Source organism: Canis lupus, chromosome 1 (genome assembly GCF_048164855.1).
Source record: "Canis lupus baileyi chromosome 1, mCanLup2.hap1, whole genome shotgun sequence".
NCBI lineage: Eukaryota > Metazoa > Chordata > Mammalia > Carnivora > Canidae > Canis > Canis lupus.
The window spans coordinates 80,101,767-80,125,147 of NC_132838.1; the positions used below are offsets into that span (position 1 = coordinate 80,101,767).

Genomic DNA, 23,381 nt, shown 5'->3' on the forward strand with positions numbered 1-23,381 from the left:
AAAGCTCACAGTTGAACGCCAGGCTCCAGGCTGCCCAGGAACTGGATAGCTACAGAAATGAGCCTCCAAGAATATCAAGGCATATCTCGGTATCTTTATAACTTTGTAACTTTTTAATGCTGGGCAAGGAATTCCAGTACAAATTTCCTTACAACTGCCAAAAATACCAAATGACAAATCCTTGAAGTCAGACATTTTGTTTCCGGGTTCTAGAGCTCTGCTGAGAGATCATCCAGATTGAGGATTCAGACTTCCCAGGGGACAGTTGAGGGGATCACTGCTGGTTTAGCCACTCGTGGGCACGATGTCTCTGCCCAGAACGCTGCCTTCTAACCGGGGGGCATCAATTTGCCCTGCTTTCAGCTGTAAGGTCCTAGAATTTTGTGGCTATGTGAGATGGTTTTATACTGAGTTTCTCAGTATCTCATGGCTACGAAATTCCTACCCCGTGTAAGTGTTACAGGGCTACAGTCAGTTTCAGCATACACCATCCAGGACAAGGCTAGACCTTTGGCAGCTGGTTGGACATGAAACCACCTTGCGAAGTAGTGGCCCAAGCGAGGTGTGTATCTGTAAAAACTTGAAAGATTTTGAGAGTCCGTTGCTCTATATTTTATCTGCCAATCTTAGGAAAGTCTTGACGGCTTCTTCAGTCTGAGTTTCTATTCCTTGTAGTTCCATGTGAGTCTGTCTTCCAGTCCCACACAACTATTCTTTCACTGGAGCCACGTTGTCTCTGGTGCCAGGTGATTCCTAGCTTTGTTGTTCTTCAGATTCTGAGAGACCATAGTTGGAGCAAAAGACTATGGTAAACCAAGTTATAATTCCAACATCAAGATTTTTGTGTAGATCTAGGTCTGAGATTATATCAAAGACATACAAATTTAATCTGATAAAACCTCAGCAATGAGCAGAAACTGATACCCATTAATTTAAAAAATCTAGGTCTATACACGCATTCATCTCAACTTTTAAACCCAGTGTAATGGCCAATGTTGGATCTCCCTTAAGAGACTTGACCACCAGGCACCAAAGGGGAATTCTACTTCCTGAAGGTAGGCACATTCTCCTTCTGGAGGTGAACACACGGGGCATGAGTGTCATATTCTTCGTACCAAAACAATTTTTTTTCTCTAAACCTCTATACTTTTAAAGACATTTCAGTAAGGATGCACAGAGTTAAGCATCCTTTAACATGGCACCTGATGTAGTAGCATTCACAGTACTCACATCTGAAGTGCTGCTTCCACCCCACTGACGCACAGGGATGAAACTTGGCCCGTAAATACTATTTCTTACAGCTGATCGCTGAGCACACTCCAGACCACTGTGGGACCCCCAACCCAACCCCACCCTTCTTTCTATCCAGTGGATCCTTAAAAATGACAGCTTTTCAAGTCTCAGGAACTTTAGTAAGCACCTCCTTATGCTCAATCTTCACACACCCTAGCAGCAGCAGCAGCCCGATAGGCTTCATGCTTTCAACGGCTCCACAGTATTACACTGGACATGTTTCCTAAACCCAAATGGCTAGAAATGGTTATGTGTGGGTTAATTCTAAAGCAGCACTGGTCCCATGGAACCTTCTGTGATGACGGAAGTGTTCTATAAATTTAAGTAGTCCAATACGGTAGCCATTAGCCACATGCAGCTACTGAGTTAGTGTGACCAATAAACTTCTTCGTGACAACTTTTTGATAAGACAGCACTTGTAAAAACCGAAGAGGCACTCAATAAATATTTGGTAGTAACCTATCCTCAAACCTCCATCTGCTCTCCCTTCTAGTTCTTGTCAAGTGAAAATAAAAACACAATGAAAGAGGCACTAATAATGAAGCCCATGTCATGACTTTAACACCAGTCTCCCTTGAATGAAACTAGTAGTTTTTAGTATATGGGAGCAGCACAGCCAAAGACAAAAAATAAACGAAAGCCAGCCAAAGAATTAGAAATAAGCTTACTAGAAGTTATTTGTGTTTAATGCTTAAAAGTCTGAATGCACAAACAATCTACCATTATAGAAGTACGGTGGTCAATACGATGCATTAGAACTATGTACAATGCACAGTTTAGTATCAAAATCTTTCTACACTGTAGAGTTTTACGAAACTGTTAATGACATCAAACACTAAGCACTTAAGACACCATTTTTTTCTGCTACCACATTAGGAACGTCAATGGACAGTCCATTTCAACTTGCAGCATCCATCCGTTTCTAGTATGAAATTAAGTAATTTTCTACTTATACAATAAAGTTTATCTACACAGTTCTCTTGATTTTGATCCATAGCAGCAAAGGCACTGTACATCAGCAGATCCACAGACTTAAAAGATTTTTAAAGCATTCAAACAAAAATAATAATAATAAAAAAAAAAGGAGTCACATATCATAGTTGAACAGCAACAACAACAACATAAAAGATAACACAATGTTTCTGGCACAATGGCACAGCCTGTGTCCATTTTGGGGACATCCAACTAAGACAGGGAAAGAACCGGAGGTAAAGAAAGCAAGTTCTCATCTCAGGTGAGAGTCCATTCTTTCTGGTTTCAGAGGGAGGTCCTTGCAAATCTCCTCTGCTGTCCTTGTTTTGTAAAAGATTTGACTTGCACAGCAGGAGGAATCCTCCCCTGAATCTGTGCAGTTCCCAAAGAACATGCCAAAAAATAGCCCGTAATTTCTCGTAATGACAAAACTGCCCAAAGGTATACATCTCCCTTTGCAAAGAAACATGGCAAAAATATCCAGAAGGGATTAAGTTCTCTCTTTAGGCCAAATTTAATTTGTTCATCTGTCTATAATACAATAAAAAAAGGAATTAAAAACTTATTACAAAGACACTTGTCGACAAGTCAAAAAAGAAAAAAGAAAAAAGTCCAATTACTTTTATCAAATAGAATCTAAAGCTATAGATATATTGGTTAAAGTTGTCCAAATAGACTCAAATGAATATGACGTGGCCTGTCCTGTTCTAATTGTTCAAATCTTCAAACATTTAAAATAAGTAGAAAACAAAAAAATCTAACAACACAGCAACATATTGCTTCCATATGTAATTATACATTTCACATCTCTATACAGTCCTTAGTCTACATTTAATGACATTTTTCATCAATTATTTTAAACCTTCCTTTCCCCTCCTTTGCCAAAAAAAGGGGGGGAGGGGTATCAAATACAACGCATCTTCATTATCAATGCAGGAGCAGACAGCTTTATTCAGTCAAAGTTAGAAAGCCTTCTTTAAACAAAATAAATATATTACAGATATAATACATAATTAAAGAATTCGTCACTGTTAAGTATGGTTATTCCATGTTCTTCCAAGTAGAGAGCTGAAGATTTGGTATCACAGGTTCTTACCGAGTATTCACAATTCAACAGCAAGGAGGAAGTGGGGGTACTGAACTCTACAACTGCGATGAGCATTTGAAATCCTTGGTTTTAGATGCGGGGGGGTAAGAGAATGAGAGAACAAAGTGCTACAAGGAGAAGGGGTCCAGTTCACATGAAGATTTGTCCTTAATAAATAACTTCATAAACCGTGGCCTTCTTATCCCCAGAGCCAGTGACAATGTATTTGTCATCCACAGAGATGTCACAGCTAAGCACCGATGAGGATTCTTTGGACTAGGGAAGAAACAAACACAAATGTTAACTATGGCAAGAAAACCCCATGAGGCGGGGCTGGAAGACACAGAGTGGAAACAAGCATTAATGAGTCCCGCTGTCCAAACAGGAGCAGCAAACTGGGCAAGATGGTCCAGGCACTTCCTGAAAATGGTGGGGCCACGGAAACTTCTAGGGACACCACACCACGCTGGGCCCTGGGCTCCTGCACTGGGGGCATCAGGAAGCAGGCAAGCCAGTTGCAAGCCAGTTGTATGAGCACCTGTGCTTTGAAGAAGCAAGGCCCAGTTTAGAATCCGATTCTTCAGACAGGTAAGAGCAGAGTGTCCTTAGCATGAAAAACCTTCAGCATTGGTCAGACAGCTTGGATGGAGGCAGAGCTGTGGAACACCAGACGAGTCACTTAACCTGCTGGAGCCTCCTGTGTTTCAAAGAGGCAAAGGCATCTTAGTTGCCTATCCCCTCAGAGAGCTGCCTCAGAGCTCAAGTGCAAAATGGCATCGAAAACACTCCATTTTTTGAAACTAGGAATGTAAAGAGATTTCTAATAGAAAGCCTAATTTCCTCCTGTGTGAAAAAAGAATGCAAATTTCCAAATGGGGAGGAATTCAAGGGTTAGAAAGAGAAATGTACCATACTTAATAGTTCTGGATTCCATATTCAACTATATTAACTCCAAGGGGTTCAATATCAACTTTGAACTAAACTGTGCCAAACAAACTCACCCCCACAGGCTGTTAACCAGAATTCTGAATGTTGAAAAAATAATAAATGACAACATGCAGATGCTAACCCACTACCAGTGTTTCTCAACCTGTTTTGACTGTAACCTGTAGTTAATCCATTCTACTTCACAACCCAGTATAAATGTGATATAACATGTATATTTACTATAAAAGATTCACTCTAAGATTTTTTTTTTTAAAGTCCTGGTTGGGACCATCTTGTGACCCATAATACAAAAAAACCCTCACAAAAAAACAAAAAATATTGTATTCAATTATAAACTTCATGACAGCAAGAATCAGCTATTTTTGTCCTATTATCTTGCACAGTATTTTCACTCAATATTAAATTTTTTTTTAAATAAATTTTTATTTATTTATGATAGTCACACAGAGAGAGAGAGAGGCAGAGACACAGGCAGAGGGAGAAGCAGGCTCCATGCACCGGGAGCCCGATGTGGGATTCGATCCTCGGTCTCCAGGATCGTGCCCTGGGCCAAAGGCAGGCGCCAAACCGCTGCGCCACCCAGGGATCCCTATTTTCACTCAATATATGTATTTTTGGATTCAAGGGCATTGATCTACTCCAGAACGGCATACTACTACTCTGTCAAGAAAACTGCAAATCTGTGGTTATTCCTTAAAAAATAAACCACACACCTAAAAAAAATAACTATCTTAAGTACAGATTAAAAAAGAGGAGTCTTCTTTAACCTGCCTATGAAATTCTCACATTCCAGCCTGAGAGCACAGAGACTATGTGTGTGTGTTTATTGTATCTACATTTGGTCCTCCTACAATTTTACACACGACACAAAGTACCACTGAGTCAATAAGAATAAACAGTTCTGAAATTAATCAAGAGTTACTAAACTTTTCCACAACACTCTTTGGAAAAAACAATGAAATAACAATACTAAGAGTAATGAAGCAAAATGCTCAGATTTTTAAAATAAAAGCATTTTAAAGACATAAGACACATCACAGAAGACATAAAGTCTCTACCCTAACATATATATGGGACTGAGGCATGGAGAGCTGGCTCTTAGCTCTGGGCTCAAAGAGAAATGGAGCCCACCCCAGGCTCCATGGCTCCATGGCTCCACTGCTCGTGGCTGTGACACTAGCCTCCCTAAGGCAAGGTATTCTCTGTGTAACAGGTAGGACACCAGCCCCTACCTCCTAGGACACTCAGGAGCCTTACTCATTTGACAGAATGAACAGAGAATTTGGGCAAACCATCACCTCGCAGGGCACGCTATAAGTGATAGCTAAATAAGTGAAGTGTTACCTGGAATATACTGGCCCCATAAGGTGTTCTCCAGGCATTCAGAAGGTTGTCCTTTCCAGTGCTTACGAACCATTTGCCTACAGAAAGAGAGTTTTGAAAAAGGTTTTGTTTGTGTTACTTTGTCAGACACCTAAGATTTGCTTTACAGAGCACGAACTATTCACGGAAAACTCTTCTAGTTTGCAACAAAAGTTTCTTTTCACTGGAAAAATAAAGCTCCATCTCCTAGATTTAGTGAGTCATTTATACTTAACACTACAGTAAGTGGATTGGTACGTGGCATTAGAGGTGTAGGCATGGACATATGAGAACGAAATGTAATTCTGAAGAGGAACATATTACTAGACCAAAGGAGTGGAGTGAAAATGCATCAGCAGGAAGACTGAAGAAGCGATTCTAGCAGACAGGAAATGGACAGGAGGAGACTACTTACCACAATGGGCAAACTTGAGCGACAGTACACAGCTCTCATGGAGATGCAGCTGATATTTATCTGGCTTGGTGACATGTAGCACTTCCACGTTACTGTTCTCCATTCCCACTGCGAGCCACTCTCCCGTTGGGCAGTAGCCCAGAGAAAAGATCTAGGATGAAAACAGATGATAGTGTGCCTACAGAAGACATGCTTGCTTCCCTTAACTGGGAGGTACAATTTCTTCTGGGATACTACTCAAATTATGAAGGAAGTCAAAAGGATTTGAATTGTACAGGAAGAAATTACAGCCAAATAAGTGATCCCAAAGTAATGCAATATATCTCCACAATATAATTTAATCACTTACGTAAAATTCAAATATATACAGAGTAATGGTCTTTGGAATAAAACCCTAAACCCTAAAAGCTTGTAATAAAGGAGATTTTTTTAATCCTTTAAAAAGTATTACTGTAGTTTGACAGAAAAAAAATTCAATTTTCAGTTATCTAACCTAGAGTCAAAAGTGACTTGATCACACGGCAAATGAACTATCCCTTAAGTATACCATATATTCCACAAAACTGTGTCTTCTAAAACTTCCAGGCACAAGACCGTACCTGTGAGGTGAAGTCATGCTGCTGCAGCTGGCGCCCCTCACGCAGGTCCCAGGACCTGACCGTATTGTCCAGGCCGCCCGTCCAGAGCTTGGTGCCATCGTTAGAAATATCAATACAGCTGGCCCCATCTGTGTGGCCCTGGAATTGCCTAGAGATGTCAAATGGAGAGAAAGCCTTTGAAAAACTAGTTTTCCTATGAACTCAATTCAGAGTTCATTGGTGTGCCAATGTGGAAAAAAGTGTGGAACTTCCTTAAAAACTTAAAAAGTTGAATCATCACACAATCCAGTAATTCCACTACTGGTTTTCACCCAAAGAAAATGAAAACACTAACTTGAAAAGACGTATGCACCTTTATGTTCACTGTAGCATTATTTATAATAGCCAAGTGTCCATCGATAAATGGATAAAGAAGATATGGTGTATGTGTGTGTGTGTATACATATATGCACGTGCACGCATACACACACACACAGTGGAATATTACTCAGCCATTGAAAAGAATGAGTCCTTGTCATTCGTAACAACATAGATGGAGCTAGAGAGCATAACGCTAACGGAAATAAGTCAAAGAAAGATAAATACAATTTCACTCATCTGTAGAATTTAAGAAACAAATGAATAAACAAAGAAAAAAGACAAAAAACAGACTCCTACAGAGAACAAACTGATCACCAGAGGGGAAGCAGGTGGGAGATGGGTGAAACAGATGAAGGGGATTAAGAGCACACTTATGATAAGCACTGAGTAATGCATAGAATTGTTGAATCATTTTGCACACTTGAAACTAATATAACACTGAATGTTAATTATACCTCAATAAAAAAAATTTAGAACTCCTCAGGGATCAATTTCATCAAACATCTTATTCATAAATTTTACTTGGGTTTACTATGTTTTCTAATGATTCAAATAACAAAACACACACATAATTCAGGTTTAACTGAGATGCCGAATTTCCTGCATTTTTTATTTTTGAACACTGAGGAAACACTTTTTGAACTACTCTTATACCAAAAAACGCCTGCTTTTAGCAATGGGAAAAAAAAAAATCTCCAATTGAAATAATAAAACTCACATAGCTACATGTATATGACATAATCAAAAACACATTTAAGATCTATTTTATCATTGTCATATGAAAGAAAGGGTTTAAGAGGATGTAAGGCATACTCTCCCTTCTACTAAAGCTATGGGGATGGACACGGGAACAGCAGAGCAAATTTTGCCAGTGCGCAACAATGCAACTGTAGCAGGCTGTGCAAGACCAAAAGGCCTGCTCTCAAGTAAGGCCTATGTATGTCTCAGCTGCCCCAGGAGCTGGTAGACAAAAGACATGGGCAGGGTGGTAGAGAAGAGATTAGAAGTAGTTCTTTATAAGGAGCCTTATCCAAGATGAAAAACAAAGTGATGTTTTTGGAATCATACATTGAGCTCAGTCCTGCAAAATATCTGACAGGTGGACAGCAGAGGCCTCTTCTCCTTATGTGTTCCCCTTGACTTGTGGCTAGGCTTGATTACAACCTTTTCACATCCTCCAGCAGGTCATACCTCTTGCTTCCTACTCTCTTGGGTGCTGACATCTGGAGACTCATTTTCAGGGCATTACCTATCAACACCAATTCCATACAATTTCACTTCTAAACAGACAACTTAGTGCATCCACCCATCCTTAAAGGTGGGATTACAGATAATATAGCCCATTTGAAAGTGAGCAGCTCAATTCCAGGGCCCATGGCAGGTGTTTAGTGATGAACGTGTGGGATACATGTGGCATGGAGGATGTTGCCCTGCACCATGAATCTTCTGAGTGTCTATCAACAATGATGGTTGGTTAGCAAGCACAGATGGCAAATTACAGATGTCTAATGAGCTCATGAGGTCATGGGAACATTATGTACATTAATTATGTAAAAATGACCTCATTTTTAAAAAACTTAAATTGGTGATGCTTAGGACAATATCCAAAAAAAGCAAAGAAAGAAAACAACTCCTCATTTGGTAAGTTCAAAAGTGCAGAAAAGATTTTACACTAGTAACTTGTTTCTAGCATCTTTAAAAGGAGCCTGTCCCCTAACCCTTTTTAGTAGGATAATTATTTTTCATCGTCTTAGACACACAGGGCTCTTTGGCCCAGAATGGTAAAATCTATTCCTCTCATGCCCTGATAAGGGATCTTGCTGACCCACCTCACCAGCGTCTGGTTATGCAGGTCCCAGACTGCGATGTTACCGTCACTGCAACACGAAAAGCAGACCTTGGAGTCAGGGCTGATGGCCAGGGCGTAGCAGGCAGGGGCTGAGGACGTCAGCTCTGCCTTGATGCGTGGGGTGGGAGCTGCCAGATCCCAGATGGACAGAGTACTGGCTTCCCCTCCCACTATGAGGGTGCGACCATCAGGGAGCAATCGGCAGGAACGGATGTAGTTATCCCTGTTCTGCAGAGACAAAAACCATCAAGAGATCACTCATGAGGAAAGGAAAACAGCATTAACATGAGAGCAGAAATCCATAAAAAGTATTGTGTTCCCTCCTGGTTTTAATGAGCCATTTTTACTTATGACAATGATAAAGTGGATTAATGCTAGAAAATTACATGAAATTAGGGAAGTACTTAAACTTGATCTACAAATTTAGTGCTGAGATATTTAATCTTAATTAGCATGAAAATGCAAAGATCTAGACCCAACTCCCACCACCACCAAATCACCCTGCTGCCTGAGTCATTTGCACACACAGAAATACACACACTAAGGCAGGAGCACATGCAGTCCTGGAGTAGCCATGCCTGGGAACCTGGATGGTGAAAGGTACTACTGCTGCCACCACGGTGCCAGAGGTTAGAGATCTGAAGTCTCTTTCTTTCTGCACAGAGGGCAGCAGCGGTTGGTCAAGCGGCATCAACTGGAGACAAAACTTGATCATGGACTGTTAGGGGTAGAGGGGGGAAAAACTGTCCTCCCAGCTTGCGCAGTTCTGGGAATGTTGTGTACATCAATTATGTTAAGCTGACCTAACATGGTGCTGCTGCAAAAATCCCACTGCTGGTCTAAGAAAGAATATCCAATGGAAGTTCCGTAAGCAGTGCAAGGACAACTGCCCAAGAGACAGCCAAGGGGGTATCCTAGTGTCTGCCCATGAAGCGTGACAGTACTCTGGTCTCATGATGTCACAGACTGAGTGTCAGGAGCACTCTCACGGAAAGCCTCCTGGGCTTTTGCTTTTCTTAAACTCCTTTATCAGACAGGCAAGTGAGCCTGTGCCCACATGCTGGGCAGGGTTTACAAAAGCTGCACGAGACACGCGGCACATGCCATCAAGAACTGGATAATGCTGCCTTGAGGAACTGAAAGATAGGCCTCCTCAGCGCTCGCTGTCTCCACATGAAAGGCCGCAAACCACCAAAGACAACTACCCAGTTGGGATCAACTCCATTTGCTGATTGTCCATCTAAGTCCCTCACTATCCCATCCTATTTTCTGGATGAAGGTGTAAACCCTGTTCATCCATGTTGACTCACCAGACAGTCAAGCTGAGAGACGGGGCTCTTGTTGCCGGGGTGGCTGATGTCCCAGACCTTGACGCAGCCCTTCCCGCCTGTGTACACGTGCCTCGTGGGGTTGCTGATGGTCACGGCGCACACCACCTCCCCGTGGTTCAGGGTGTTGATCTGGCGTGCGTGGCGGGGGATGCCGGGTCCGATGAGGGCGTCGGGGGGGAAGGGGACAGGCTGCATCTGACCGTCTGCGGTCACATGAAAGGAGTATGCTCTAAGGTAGTGGGGGAAGACAAAAAAATAGGTAAAGGGAAATGTAAAAAACGTCAGTTAACTGACCAGTGTAAGGACATAAAAAAAATAAAACATTTTTAGTGCTACACATGATTTGCAAATAAGTCAAATTTACCTGGTACAGTAGAAATAACATAATTTTCAGAGTCTCAGAGCCTCTCTGTACCTCAGTTCTCATCTTTAAAAGGGAGAGAAGGCTACCCATACTTCACAGAGAATTAAGTAAGATAGCCAACATTAGGTACCTACTCCTTCAGGGCACTCTGCAGACTTGCAATGCTTTCTACTTTGGGTGATTCAGAATCCTGTGATGAGATTTTTGCCTGTATATGAATTCACTCCAATCAAGTGATTTACTAATGGAGATCAAGAAGCCAAATTTAGCAGCTTTAAGAAGCTAAGAGTCTCTAGGTCTACAAGGTGAAATGACAGTTGTGCCCCTCCCTCAAAACACATTAAAAAACAAAGTCCTATCAGACTTGACAGTCACTAATTCAAGTCATTCCCAATAAAATTAGGACCTGAAAAGGCATACAGTGTGACTACCCCAAAGGCCCACCTATGAGTATTTAGCAGCTCCATCTCAAACTCATCTCCAGGAAAAACTCTATAGCTATGAAAACATTTGGTTCTAAAATGCAACTTAAGTTAGAACATTTCTTTCAACAGGTCTCTATTCTTAGGACACTGAAGTTAGGCTATGTGATGGGAGCGGGGGGCTGGGCCAGTCTTCTATCACAGGCAATAGCCCATTTTGCTGTGGCATGAAGCTTTGGAATGTACTCTGTTTATAGGAAAAAGTTTATACAAAGGGAAAGCATCTGTGGGTACACAACGGATTGGAGCTTGGACCTATCAGGGGAGTTTTAGAACCAATATAGTTTACGGTTCCTTAATGCAAAAATCTACAGGCTAGCCACGTTCATCAAAATTAAGCTCATTACTGAGGGGCCCTCATCATTCCCTCAGTGTCCCCAGAAAGGATGATGTAAGCATGCAGCAGTGGAAGATGTGCTGCCAGATAGTGGAAGGCTTTTTCTTTCTCTGCAAACAATGGAGAAAGGCACAGAACTGGGCTGTAGAAGAGAAGTAGTATGCCAGATTGCTGAGGGGGAAAGGAGGACGGGAAGCTAGGAAAACAAGACAGAAGACATTTTGGTTCAAACAACAGGACTGGAAACACACTGGATATGTGACCTGGGACAGAGGCACGGAGGAGGGCTTTAAGGCTTGGAACCCAGGTGCCTCAGGTAGACCATGATACATTACTGAAGTGAAAGGAAAGCATGACCGAAGGTACACATGCAAGAAAGTAAATGGTTTGGTTTTCTTCAATTTGAGGGCAGTTGGGAACCCAAACGACTCAACAGGAAGTTGAGTGCTGTGATTCAGGAAGAGAGGTTAGGTTAGAAAGGTAGTGTGCGCCTATCAACTAAGAAGTGACAGTTGAAGCTAAGGGAGCAGAAACGATGATCCTGTAGCAGATCATGCAGTGAGTACACTAGATGCAGGGGCCTGCTTCCATCTAAGGAACCTCCGGTGAGAGCAGTCAGAGACACAGACCATTGAGAGAGACAATCAAGTGGAGAGATGGTGGAAGATAGTCTACCACCTGACAGCTTATTAACAGATTCAACCATTCAACACTTCTGGGATACTGCCTGTGTGCCAAGCACCATGCTAGCAGGACCAAGGTTACAATGGGAAGAAAAATCTCCTATCTCCTGAGGTTACAGCCTGTGGGAGTGGGGAGTGGGCAGCAGGTGAGTAGTGGGGCAGACTCATTAGTGAGATATTCACATAAATAAAAAGGTCAGATGGTCAATGCGATGGACAATGCACATGTCTGGTAGTGTGGGATTTGAGTGAGGACAATGGGGCTTCGATATAGAGAGGGAGATGGTGTGAGGGGGAGGGGTATAGCAAATATGGAGGCCAGAGCAAGACAAAATGTTTATTACCTATTTTTTCAGAAACTATTTACTAACTGCCTATTATGAGTCAGGTATTATCAGGTCCTGGACATTCAGGCGTGAACAAAGTAGACAAAGTCTCTATTCTCCTGAGCCAATATATAGAAGGGAAAGAAGATACCACATAAAAGTAGCTAAATAAGTATCCTCAGTTCCCCATCAGATTATCATGCGCGCGCACGCGCACACACACACACACACACACACACACACACACACGGTGTACAAGCCTGGGGGGGCATATGAGTGAAGACGGGAAGGAGGGATGCAGGCCCTTGCACACACTGAGGGGGGAATGTGGAATGTGCCAGGAGATGGAATGATGCAAAGTCCCTGAAGCAGAAGCAAATGAGAAGACTAGTGTGCACTCTGTGAATGGGGCAGGCTGAGGACAGAGGGAGGGCAGCAGTAAAAGGGACCTGGCAAGCTGTGAGGAGGAGCATGGATACTACCCTGGGTGGAATGGAAGTCACTGGAGACTTCTGGACAGAGAGTGATAGGATTCAGTTAAGTTTTAAAGTATCATTCTGACTGCTGGGTGAAGAATGGATTACAGGTGGCAGAATGGGAAAAGGAACACTAGACGGGAGGTCTGTGCAGTAACCTAGGGGAGAAGCCAGTGGCTGGGGATTGGGAGACAGTGAGACAGCTGGGAACAGATTTGCAGTTCAAAAGATCACTACTCGGGATCCCTGGGTGGCGCAGCGGTTTGGCGCCTGCCTTTGGCCCAGGGCGCGATCCTGGAGACCCGGGATCGAATCCCACGTCAGGCTCCCGGTGCATGGAGCCTGCTTCTCCCTCTGCTTATGTCTCTGCCTCTCTCTCTCTCTCTATGTGACTATCATAAATAAATAAAAATTAAAAAAAAAAAATTAAAAAAAAAAAAAGATCACTACTCTGGTTGGCTGGAGGCAGAGAAGGCTGTGCTGAATGGACATGTGAATTCTGGAAGTGACACAGTGAGGGGCATTCATGAGATCTTTTTTGTGAGCCTGTTAAGTAGGTAAGTGAAGTCAAAAAGGACAGCTACAGTCGACATGGTCCAAACCCCAAGACAAGGTTACTGGGGGCCAACCTTATGAACACTGTAGTTGCATGGAATGATGGCAGGCTCTGAGGGGAGGAAGACCCTAAGCTAGTGTCAAATCTTTAATAAACTGGGGAAATCCCTCAACAAGGCAGAAGAGTAGGTAGACTCCAATGGTACAAGCCTCAAAGGGTCAGAGTTTTCACAAAAATATGAGAGTGTGGTTCTAGAAAAGACTGGGTAGGGTGTGTGTGTGTGTGTGACATAGCCTTTATCACCCCATCACTGCTCCTAAGGATTTCAGGATATGAAACAAATGAAGGGGCACCCCCTCATAGAGCCGCATGTGGAAGGGTCCCCCTTGGGAGAGTGCTAGGTGTCAATGAGGCAAAGCGGGGAAGGCAGTAATGCTTGCAGAGGAAGGCTGAGATTCTGAGGGATGATGATAGAGGAAAAGGCTAATTGATTTAGCAATTAAAGAGGTCATGAAGACTAAACCTTAAAGAGAAAAAAAAGGTTATTCCAAGTGTAGATGGTGTTATATATTCTTAATGGTAATTTACTTGAAGAAAAACCATCCCTTCTCTCTAGTATCACTAAATGGTTTCTAAGGAGCTTTGAGAATTTAAATAGTTAAGAAACCAGACACACGATTTCTCTCAAGGTTTTTGATAGGACATTCTTCAACTCAACCACAACCACTCTGTGAGCACCTACTATGTTCCTAGCACTCCTTTAACAAGAATGTCAAGAGCATTAAGGATATACGTGGCCCTGTTTGCTCTTATTACATGTCAGATACTCAAGACTGGAAAAAATAAAACTCCAGTACATTCTTATCAGATTTCAAGAAACTCTTTGATGAGTAGCTGGCAAAGTGTACTGGAATGTGTAATGAGAGCCAACCATTCTAGAAATCAGAGAAACCCAGGCTTGAACAATTATTCTTTTTCTATCCAATTAAATCCATTGATAAGGACCTCTTAGCCACATGCTTACACACAGACATCATGCTAAGAATACAAAATCGGGTAAGACATTGGCCTAGCAGCTTCCAATCTAGGAAGTGTGAGGAGTAAAGCACAGAAGTGCCCACAGTACCAGGTGAAAAACGTGAAGTATGAAGTTCTGCGGTGGTTCATAAAGAAGAGACAATGCTCATGTTTCAATAGGGACATGGTACTAGAGATGGGTTTTGCAGAATGGAGGGATCTTGCCAAAGAGGGAGGAGGATGGAAAAACAATTCCGGGGGGTGCAAATAGCAGAGAGCAAGGGCTCTAAAAGGATGGGGTGCAATGATGGAAATTCCTGGACTGGTTTTGATCCAAGGATTCATTTATTTAATAACGATCCCACGGTTAAGTGGTTGGAGAAGCTGGCCTGAGCACAGGCTGATCAGATCTATCAGGAATATATACATTCATACTCTACATACATACACACACACACACACACACACACACACACACACACACACTGCTATCTATGTGCTAGAAAAGGGAGGGCCTGCAAGGCCAGCCTGAGAGCTCCACACACAGAATTCACAACAGGGTTTTTTGGAGGGAGAACAGGTAGGACATTATTGGGGCAACTGACAGAATACATGTTATCGCAAGGAATACAATGGGTAGGAGGAGTAAGAGACAATTATTTCAATAATCTAGATGCATGGTAATGGGGGACCTGAACTAGGCTAGGTCAAGGAAGACACACTAGAAATAATAGTGGATATAAAATTCTATAGGACTTAACGAAGGAGCTGTGAGGAAGGAGCCAATAATAAGAGAGTTTCTGAGCTTAGGAAACAAGAACCAGAATACCAATACTCCTGGTGGGCAATTTGCGAGGAAGACCTAGTCGGGGGACATTGTGATACGATAAATTTGAAGTGCAAGTAATACACACTCAAGTTGTCTGAGATGTCCAGCAAATAACTAGAAACGAAGGGCTGAAGGGGGAGGGTTCAGGGAACCAGAGAATACAGTGACCTGCGCTCTTCCAAAACACACGCACAAGCACCTATGTGCACAGCAGGAGAAAGCACTGAGTAGCTAAGAACAGCCCCCTAAGGAAGCTGGCAAAAAGAACAGAAGCAGCTTGGACTTCCCGAAAGGACAATACTTCAAACATCAAGGCATCTGCAAATCGCTCTTTTTAAAACATGTGCATTGAAGGTGCTATTTTATTTGAAGCCATCATGCTTCGATGAAAACTCAGCATATTTAGAGAAGGTCCTTGGCCGTCCCACCCTCATCACGTTTTCCATCTCTAAAAGGCCGAGTTCTGTAACGTGGCACTCATCTTTCCCATACTTTGCAACACCTCCAAAGTTTTCAATGTCTCACAAGATGGGACTAGACCTTGAATTCACAATAAAAGATCTGGCCAGGGTACTTTATAAAGTATGACAGAAAATCAGGTTCTAAGTCACATATGAACCCACTAGTAGGTCAGCCAGCCAATAAATAATTGTTAAGGGCTTACTGTGTATGTCTAACATCGTTCCTATTTTGAAAAATCCTGCTTTATAAAAACAGAACAGGGAAAAATTTCTGAATTGTGAGCAGCCTAAAATCAATAAACCTGAGATCTTCCTTCTGTCATGGCTGCATCCACATGCCATGTCTCATAATATAATTAGTACTATGGTTTAACTGAATAGTTTTGCACTATTTATAGATGTCTCATTTAAGTAGCAGGTGAGGATAAAAAGTCCATTTTGGGCTTATGTTGAAATTAAACTATATTGTCATTCTAATTACAAATTGAGTGGAACTCTTGCTAATTCACCAGAATAGACAAGAGGACCCAATGTGATTCATTCTGTAAAAATAATTACAACAGAGATGCACAACTGCTTTAAGTCTTTCTGGAGAAAGGTGGTACTTTGTGTGCGTGGTAGGGAAAGACTTTAGGTGATTTATTATATTTTACATTCTAGCACCAAAAAAAGAGTTTCTGTAGAAAAATACATACATGACAAAGTTTCACAATTCTGTATCTTAAGATTTCAAGAGCCACCTGTTATAATCATTTCTTCTGAGAAATCTAAAATAAAAATACAGTATCGCAAATGCATAAATGAATGTGAATTTACAGGTCTTGACACTTGTACAAAGACACACTAATGACAGGAACATGGAGTCTAATTTACTCAATCTAATTTTCTTGGGTCATTTCTACCCACTACAATATGTTCAATTATATAAGCAGCTGAAGAACTGATAATGTCCTGAGCCAACGCTAAACCAGAAATGATGCTCTGGTTGACTGAAAAGCCCCATGTATCAAACACGGTACCAAACATGTAACACATTACCTCGTCACCAGCTTGTCAGGGCGTGCCATCCCTGGTTTATAGATGAGCCAACTAAAGTTTACAAAGTTAAGAAACTGTTCAGTAGTTGTCAACTGGGAGAATAAAAGTTCAAATTTAGATGTCACACTCTAGAAACTCACTCTGTTGACCACACCATGCTCTCTTTGTGGGATTCCTAATGTCATTGGCCAACTGCATGAGATGTGGGTTCTATCAATCCCAGGAACAAAAATTTGCAACCATCTTCAAACCATCAATCTTCTCAAAAGGATCTCAATGATTCTATAATGCTAAGTATCAAGACTAGGAGAAGGAAGGGAATCTGGCTCGAGGCTCAGAAGAGCCTCCTGAATCAGACCAGCTCTAATTCAACAGTGGCTCAGACAGCCCAAACCTAAACCAAGACTGCCATTCTTCTTCATGGGCACCAAACACCCCTTCACTCCTTGTGGCCCCTGGGCAGTAGCTGAGATGAGAAGCACCAGCTCTTCTGTTCTAGTGGTTATACTACAGCTCTGGTACAACAGCTAGTTAACCAAGTGTTAACTATGCAGTACCTGAACACGGGATAATACCTTTTCCTTAAAAACAAAACAAGACAAAACAAAAAAGCCCTCTCCATCATCACAGGTTCTTATGGAACTCCTAGGTATTTGAGTTATTTGATCAATCCTATGACCTTGTTATTTAGTCACTGTTTGAAATAGACCAAACTTTCACCTTCAAATACATCAGAGTTCTTGGTCAACAAGACTAATAAGTCAGTCAACAACTATTTGCAGAACACACACAAGTACACAGAATTTTACGCTGAGGGGGATTTATACCTTCAATTCTCAGGGAACTCAAAGTCTGATTTGCCTTGCCTCCCTTATTATCAGTCAAATATTTACGAAGCAACTTGGCTATGGAGCCAGCATTGTGTTTGATACAACAGGGAAGCTTAGCATAGATCTGCACAGAAGTAAGCTACACAAGTTGTTACACATGGGAAACAACGCGGTGACAGCTAAGTGCCTGAGTGTATAGTAGTGAATAAACAAGCAATGGGAGATCAGAGAAGAGAGGGACTGGCTGGCTCACTTACGCACTCTCTCTCCCCACCTCTCTCACTCATTTAAAACATATATATTGTGAGCACCAATTATGAACCAGGTACCGTTCTAGGCACTGGAGCTACTTCTGCAACTGAAGAGCAAAGAGGTCTCTTCTGCTCTCATGGAGCTTACATTCAAGCAGGGAGAGGCAGATAATGGAACAGGTACAGACAAATACAAAAACATGCCGAAGGAAGAGAAGAACAATGATGGAGAGGGGTAGGGAGAGAAGGATGCTATTTTAGATAGGGCTGTCAGGGCAGAATGCTCTAGTAAGTGACATTGTAGTAGACACTTGAAGTGAGAAATAAGCCATAGAAGTACTACCACAGGAAGGTCCAGTAAAGAGCAAATGCCCCGAGGCAGGCCAGCCACCAAGGAGGTCTCTGGGAGAGGGGAATTAACTGCTAGGGAGGGTAAAGTGTTGGTAGCAGAGGGTGGGGAGAAAGCACCAGCCTGGGGAAGCAGCAGGTGTCTGGCATGTGTAGTGACAGGACACCAGTAGAAAGAGCCATGAGAATATATACGCATGACGAATAAGGCAGGGAGGGTCTGCAGGGATATTTCCCAAAGACAGGAGAGAGGAAGCAAGCCAGGATTTTAAGGGAAGAGCCGGTGTTATTTTACAGTCAAGTCTCTGCATCTGGGAAGATGAAGCCAGAGACAAGCGTGCATAGGTAATAAAAAGGTGCGCTGGACTGAAATGAAGGATGTGCAATGAGATACGGTGAGAGATTAGAATGTACAAGAAGAGACTGGAAAAACTGATGTGTGCGTTCTGCCTTCATAACTCAAGGGGGCTGTGAATACAGCCTCTCCAAATATCCAGCTCACAGGATGATAAGCCAAATGAGCAAGCCACCTTTTCCGCAAACACAATTGAACATAAGACCACACTTCTTTCTCTTCACAGCCTTTGAAGTTTGGCACGTCTTTTCCCAACATGCTCAAATTTTGAGCATCCAGGTTTGCACATAAAACGTTTCTTTCAAGGCAACAAAAGAATTCAGTAACAGACGTAGAGAAGACCTGACTGCTGGAGATGCCTCAGTAATTTGCATTTCCATATTAGAAGCTCAAGATTTTAAATTGAAAATACAAAACCCCACCTCATTACCTCTTTCCTTGTGCAAAGAGAAAATGGAAATTCTTTGCGAAGGAAAAAAGACAAAAACAAAATATGAGCCTGGGCAGCTTCCCCCCACTGCCTAGCAGTGCACAGCTGAAAGGGCCAGCAAGGGCTCAGGGCCTGGCACATGGTGAGCACGAGGTTCAGAGGTACTCACGGTTTTCCTCCCGGAATGCCTGTCAGGTTTGGAGGTATTGCTGGCACACGCATGTGATGGTGTGGATCAAATCCAACCTAAAATTTTCCCAAGCAAAATAACAGAAACAAACACCGTTACACTAACTTACCTCAGCCTACTCAATACCTCTCTAAATACTGGGAGAACACAGACTTTAAATTTAGAAATATACATACGAAAGTATCAACCGATGAAAAAATAGGATGTTTACAATTTTAGTGGTAACATCCTGGGGGGTGGAACATACATGAAAAAAATAACTTGTATAATTTTTTCAAGTTTATGATGGAAACAGGGTTCACTACATTCATTACTATTTGCTCTATTCTTGTAGGTTTAAAGTTAAAAGGAAACCTAAAATATCAAGGACATTTCCTCACCTTAGAAAAGGCAATGGATCTCACAGTATAACTGCATGTAGTTTAATTTGCAGATATGATGGGTCCCTACGTTCAAATACACGTCTGACCATCCCAGAAGCCATGGAATGGTTTGATTTCACGAAGACCCATGAACATACCACTGGTGATCTCCCGTAGGCGGCGGCAGCAGCAGCAGCGGCAGCGGCTGCACTCATCTGAGGGGAAATATTGTGCAGTCCTGCGTAGGCGGCGCCGGGGCTGGTCAGCTCGCCATTCATCCCAGCATGGGGCACGATCCCAAACGGGGTTGGATATGGACAAGGGACTGCCATCGGGGTCCTCAGGCTTGAGGCTACAGAGCAAAACAGAAGGAGAGAAGAGAAAAAACAAGAACACAGGAAATAATAAGGAAGTAAGACATTAAAATATACCTTTAAAAAACAGGATCCAGTGCTCAAATTCGCTTATTGTAATATGCTCAGGTTAAATAACTCTTAACAGACTTTTGATGTGGGTTATTACTACTCTTAAGGTATGGCACTATTTGCATTGCTTTACTTCTTTAAAAAAGTGCAGAAAACTCTTCTTACTAACCCAAAGGGTCGACTCCTGCTGGCTTTCCAGGCACAGGCCGCAATCCGGGGGTGGAGGTACTGCCTGGGGTGGGTGCATCAGTTCGCGGAGTAGGGGTATTGGACTTTGAAACAGGAGTAGTAGATTTTTCATTCTAATAAGAGATAGAAGAGAATACAGTGGCAATGAGAATACAGTTTTTACAATGATGTTAAACGTTTTTAAAAAGGCAAGTCAAAAGGAAAAGAGAAAGAAATGGAAAAGTTCCTCAGGTTGGGCCTTTAGTTTTAAAATTAAAAAGAACCAACCAACCAACCAACAAACAGATCCCTGAGAGCACAAAACCAACGTTCAGGTCAGGAGGGTATAAACTAAAGTAGAATCTAGAGTAGAGAAGATGATTTCCAGGAAACTGGTATGAGTCAGACAGAGGCTGATAATCATGATGTCCTATGACCAAACACTTGCTGGTTGCTTTGATTTAAGGCTGCTTGAGCTGGGTTTCTGATGGACTGTTCATGTCACAAGAGGTTTCCTGGTTAACAGGTCCCATTAGAACAGATCCACGCCTAAATCATCACAGAGATCAGTAGAGAGGAGATGCCAATACAAGACCAGAAGGCCAAAAGAGAACAGAAAAAAAACCTAATGTACCTCTGTTCCAGACACATCCCCCTAATTTGCAGACAACCTAAGGAACTTTCTTTCCTTCAGTTGCAAATTCAGAAGACTATATGAAAACTGAATTTGTCTTTTTTTTTAATGTTATGTTACAAGGAAATAACTGGCGAAGAAAAAGGAAGACATACACACAAAAAATGCAATTAACTACACAGCCACAGAAGAAGGGGATATGGGGAGATTATCCTGACTTGCAAGCAGTTTCATTTTTGCATTTGTGATTTGTGGTGTGAGTCAAGGAAGACTTTTGTAAATGACAGATTACTTGTTAGACAGGAAGGGAAAATTATTGCAGTCATATATAGCTTGGTAATTCAAACAAAGCTAGCAACGAAATCACATCCCAGTCGAAAACTAAATTTACCATAAACCATAGGTGACAAAACCATCTCTGTAAGCCTGGTGTGTATTTCTTCATCTTTGCTGAGACACGTTTCGCTCAATTTCCCCATATCCCTCCCCTATCCTTGCAAAAAGACTCATAAAACAAACATCTATCACCAGTAAGTCAGTAAACCCATCCTGTTCCCAAAGTACTTTTGTCAATTAAGCTCGAATATTGAACATCTAAGTATATTTGGAATTAAGAGTCCTTGTAGAAAAATGTGAAAAATACCAAATTTACCAAATAATCAAAGCCAAGCATCTTGAAACAGGCCACGCTAAGAAAGAGGATGAAGAGCAGCTTACAAGGCTAAGTTCTTTGGATTTGGAGGAAGGGGTGCTGCTGGAGGACGCAATGGAGGCTGGGCTGATAGGGGCGTCTTTCTTGAGCAGGCGCGCCTTGTCCAGGCCGTTCTCTCTGGGGGAGTGTGCTGGACTCCCCCGAGGGGAAGATGGGTCCTACAGGGAAACAGCAAGGGCAGTAATGCAGCACAGCACACTCACAATGCTAGAATACTTGAGTGCGGAAAGCACAAAGAAGTGCAAAATGAATGCTCTGTAATCGATAATAAAAGATTCACCGAATTGCTAAAGAAAATATTTGGTAGAATGCAATATTTACAGCACAGCTAATCCTTGAAGGACATGGGTTAGATCTGTGCGGTTCCATTTATATGCAGATTTTTTTTATAAATATGCTACAGTACTGTAAATTGTATCTTCTCTGCCTTATGATCTTAGGAAGATCATGTTCTTTTCAACATGTTTTCTCTAGCTTTCTTTATTTTAAGAATACAGTAATACATATAACATACAAAATACCTGTTCCTGACTGTTAATGTTATCTGTAAGGCTTTAGGTCAAAAGTAGGCTGTTAGTAGTTAAGTTTTGGGGGAGTCGAAAGTTATATGTGGCAGCACAATGGGCATACTTGCTGAATCACTATGTTGTACACCTGAAACTAATGTAACATTGTGTGTCAATTATACTTAAAGAAGTGGGGGGGAGGGGGATTACATGAGGATTTTCAACTTTGTAGGAAGTTAGTGCCCTAAAACTGCCCTCCCTACCATTGTTCAAGGGTCAGCTGTACTTCTTCAAAAACAAAAATCAAAACCCTACAAATATACAGGTCACTTGTCAATGAGATCTGAAGGCTGACCACATATATCTGGTGTGCATTCATGGTGATAGCAAAACACACTTGTATTTTTATAGAAAAGAATAGCAATATAAAAAGGATCAATAATAAATACATAAATTTCAGGTAAATAAAAAGTGGGTCCCTTTGGAAACGGAGCGCACACATTCTGAATACTGTGTGGACACTAGTCATTGTTACAGTGGTAAGAGCAAGAAGCTGAACAAGCCATAAAACGTACCTCATTGGAAACGTCAACCACCAAATTGTCATCACTCTTCTCTCCATCGCTGTCCTGCATCAACAATTGACAAGCATTACCTCCTCCCCTAGCACATGCATGCATACACACGTACAAAGGCCAGATTTACCCCAGATAAATTCAGGTTAATTCCTCACCTCTTATAAAAATGAACTGCACCCAAGAGTGCTAAACACTTTACAATGTACTCTGTTCTTTAATCCTCATGATGATTTTTAAGGTAAGTAATATGATGATTCCACTTTACAGTTTAAAAAACTGAAGCTTATGGCTTGCTACTCCAAAGCTAGTGGAAGCTGGCACATCCAGGCTAAATCCAGCCTACTGTCAGGTGTGATGTGCGTTCTCTCAGTTTAAAAGACTGGGTAAGTAGCCAGCATTTTAAGATTGGGAGGTTTCACACGAAAATCCAAACTTTCAAAAAAAAAAAAAAGAAAATCCAAACTTTCTTTCTTTTTTTTTTTTTTCTTGAGGCCTGCAGTCCTGCAGGGCACCACCACAGGGAGCAGAGCAGGCCCTGGCTGCATCCACCCCAGTCCCACCCAGCTGGCTTCCTTCACTCTATGACTTGAAGGGTCAGTCACTGAAGGGAAATAAGCTTCAACCCATGCTAGGGACACATCTGGATGCCTCTGCAAGTTATACTCTACTTGCTTTACCCCTCAGCGCAAATTCCTTTTAGACATTTTAACAGGCTAGGATTTTACATTTTCCTTAACATTTCTAGTTGACTGCAGGAAATTCAAGCACCTTGACATACAGAGAGGGAAGCAAATGCATCTCTAGAAA

At 42.0% G+C, this 23,381-nt stretch overlaps 1 protein-coding gene across 14 annotated transcripts in view; it reads right to left on the reverse strand.

The window, feature by feature from the left end:
- Positions 1 to 1,945: 1,945 nt before the first annotated feature.
- LOC140639068 (transducin-like enhancer protein 4) overlaps positions 1,946 to 23,381 on the reverse strand; it is a 142,378-nt gene continuing 120,942 nt past the window's right edge. For 11 of the 14 annotated variants that reach the window (XM_072837543.1, XM_072837499.1, XM_072837487.1 and 8 more), the window contains 11 exons: positions 22,572 to 22,625; positions 21,496 to 21,648; positions 20,146 to 20,278; positions 19,710 to 19,903; positions 19,169 to 19,245; positions 10,196 to 10,445; positions 8,866 to 9,113; positions 6,677 to 6,824; positions 6,078 to 6,228; positions 5,645 to 5,721; positions 1,946 to 3,628 (listed from right to left, as the gene is read on the reverse strand). In XM_072837543.1, coding sequence (XP_072693644.1) covers positions 3,521 to 3,628; positions 5,645 to 5,721; positions 6,078 to 6,228; positions 6,677 to 6,824; positions 8,866 to 9,113; positions 10,196 to 10,445; positions 19,169 to 19,245; positions 19,710 to 19,903; positions 20,146 to 20,278; positions 21,496 to 21,648; positions 22,572 to 22,625 — 1,593 coding nt within the window. In that variant the 3' untranslated portion in view covers positions 1,946 to 3,520. The remainder of the gene's footprint in view (positions 3,629 to 5,644; positions 5,722 to 6,077; positions 6,229 to 6,676; positions 6,825 to 8,865; positions 9,114 to 10,195; positions 10,446 to 19,168; positions 19,246 to 19,709; positions 19,904 to 20,145; positions 20,279 to 21,495; positions 21,649 to 22,571; positions 22,626 to 23,381) is intronic. The other 3 variants (XM_072837547.1, XM_072837544.1, XM_072837558.1) reach the window with 1 other exon arrangement.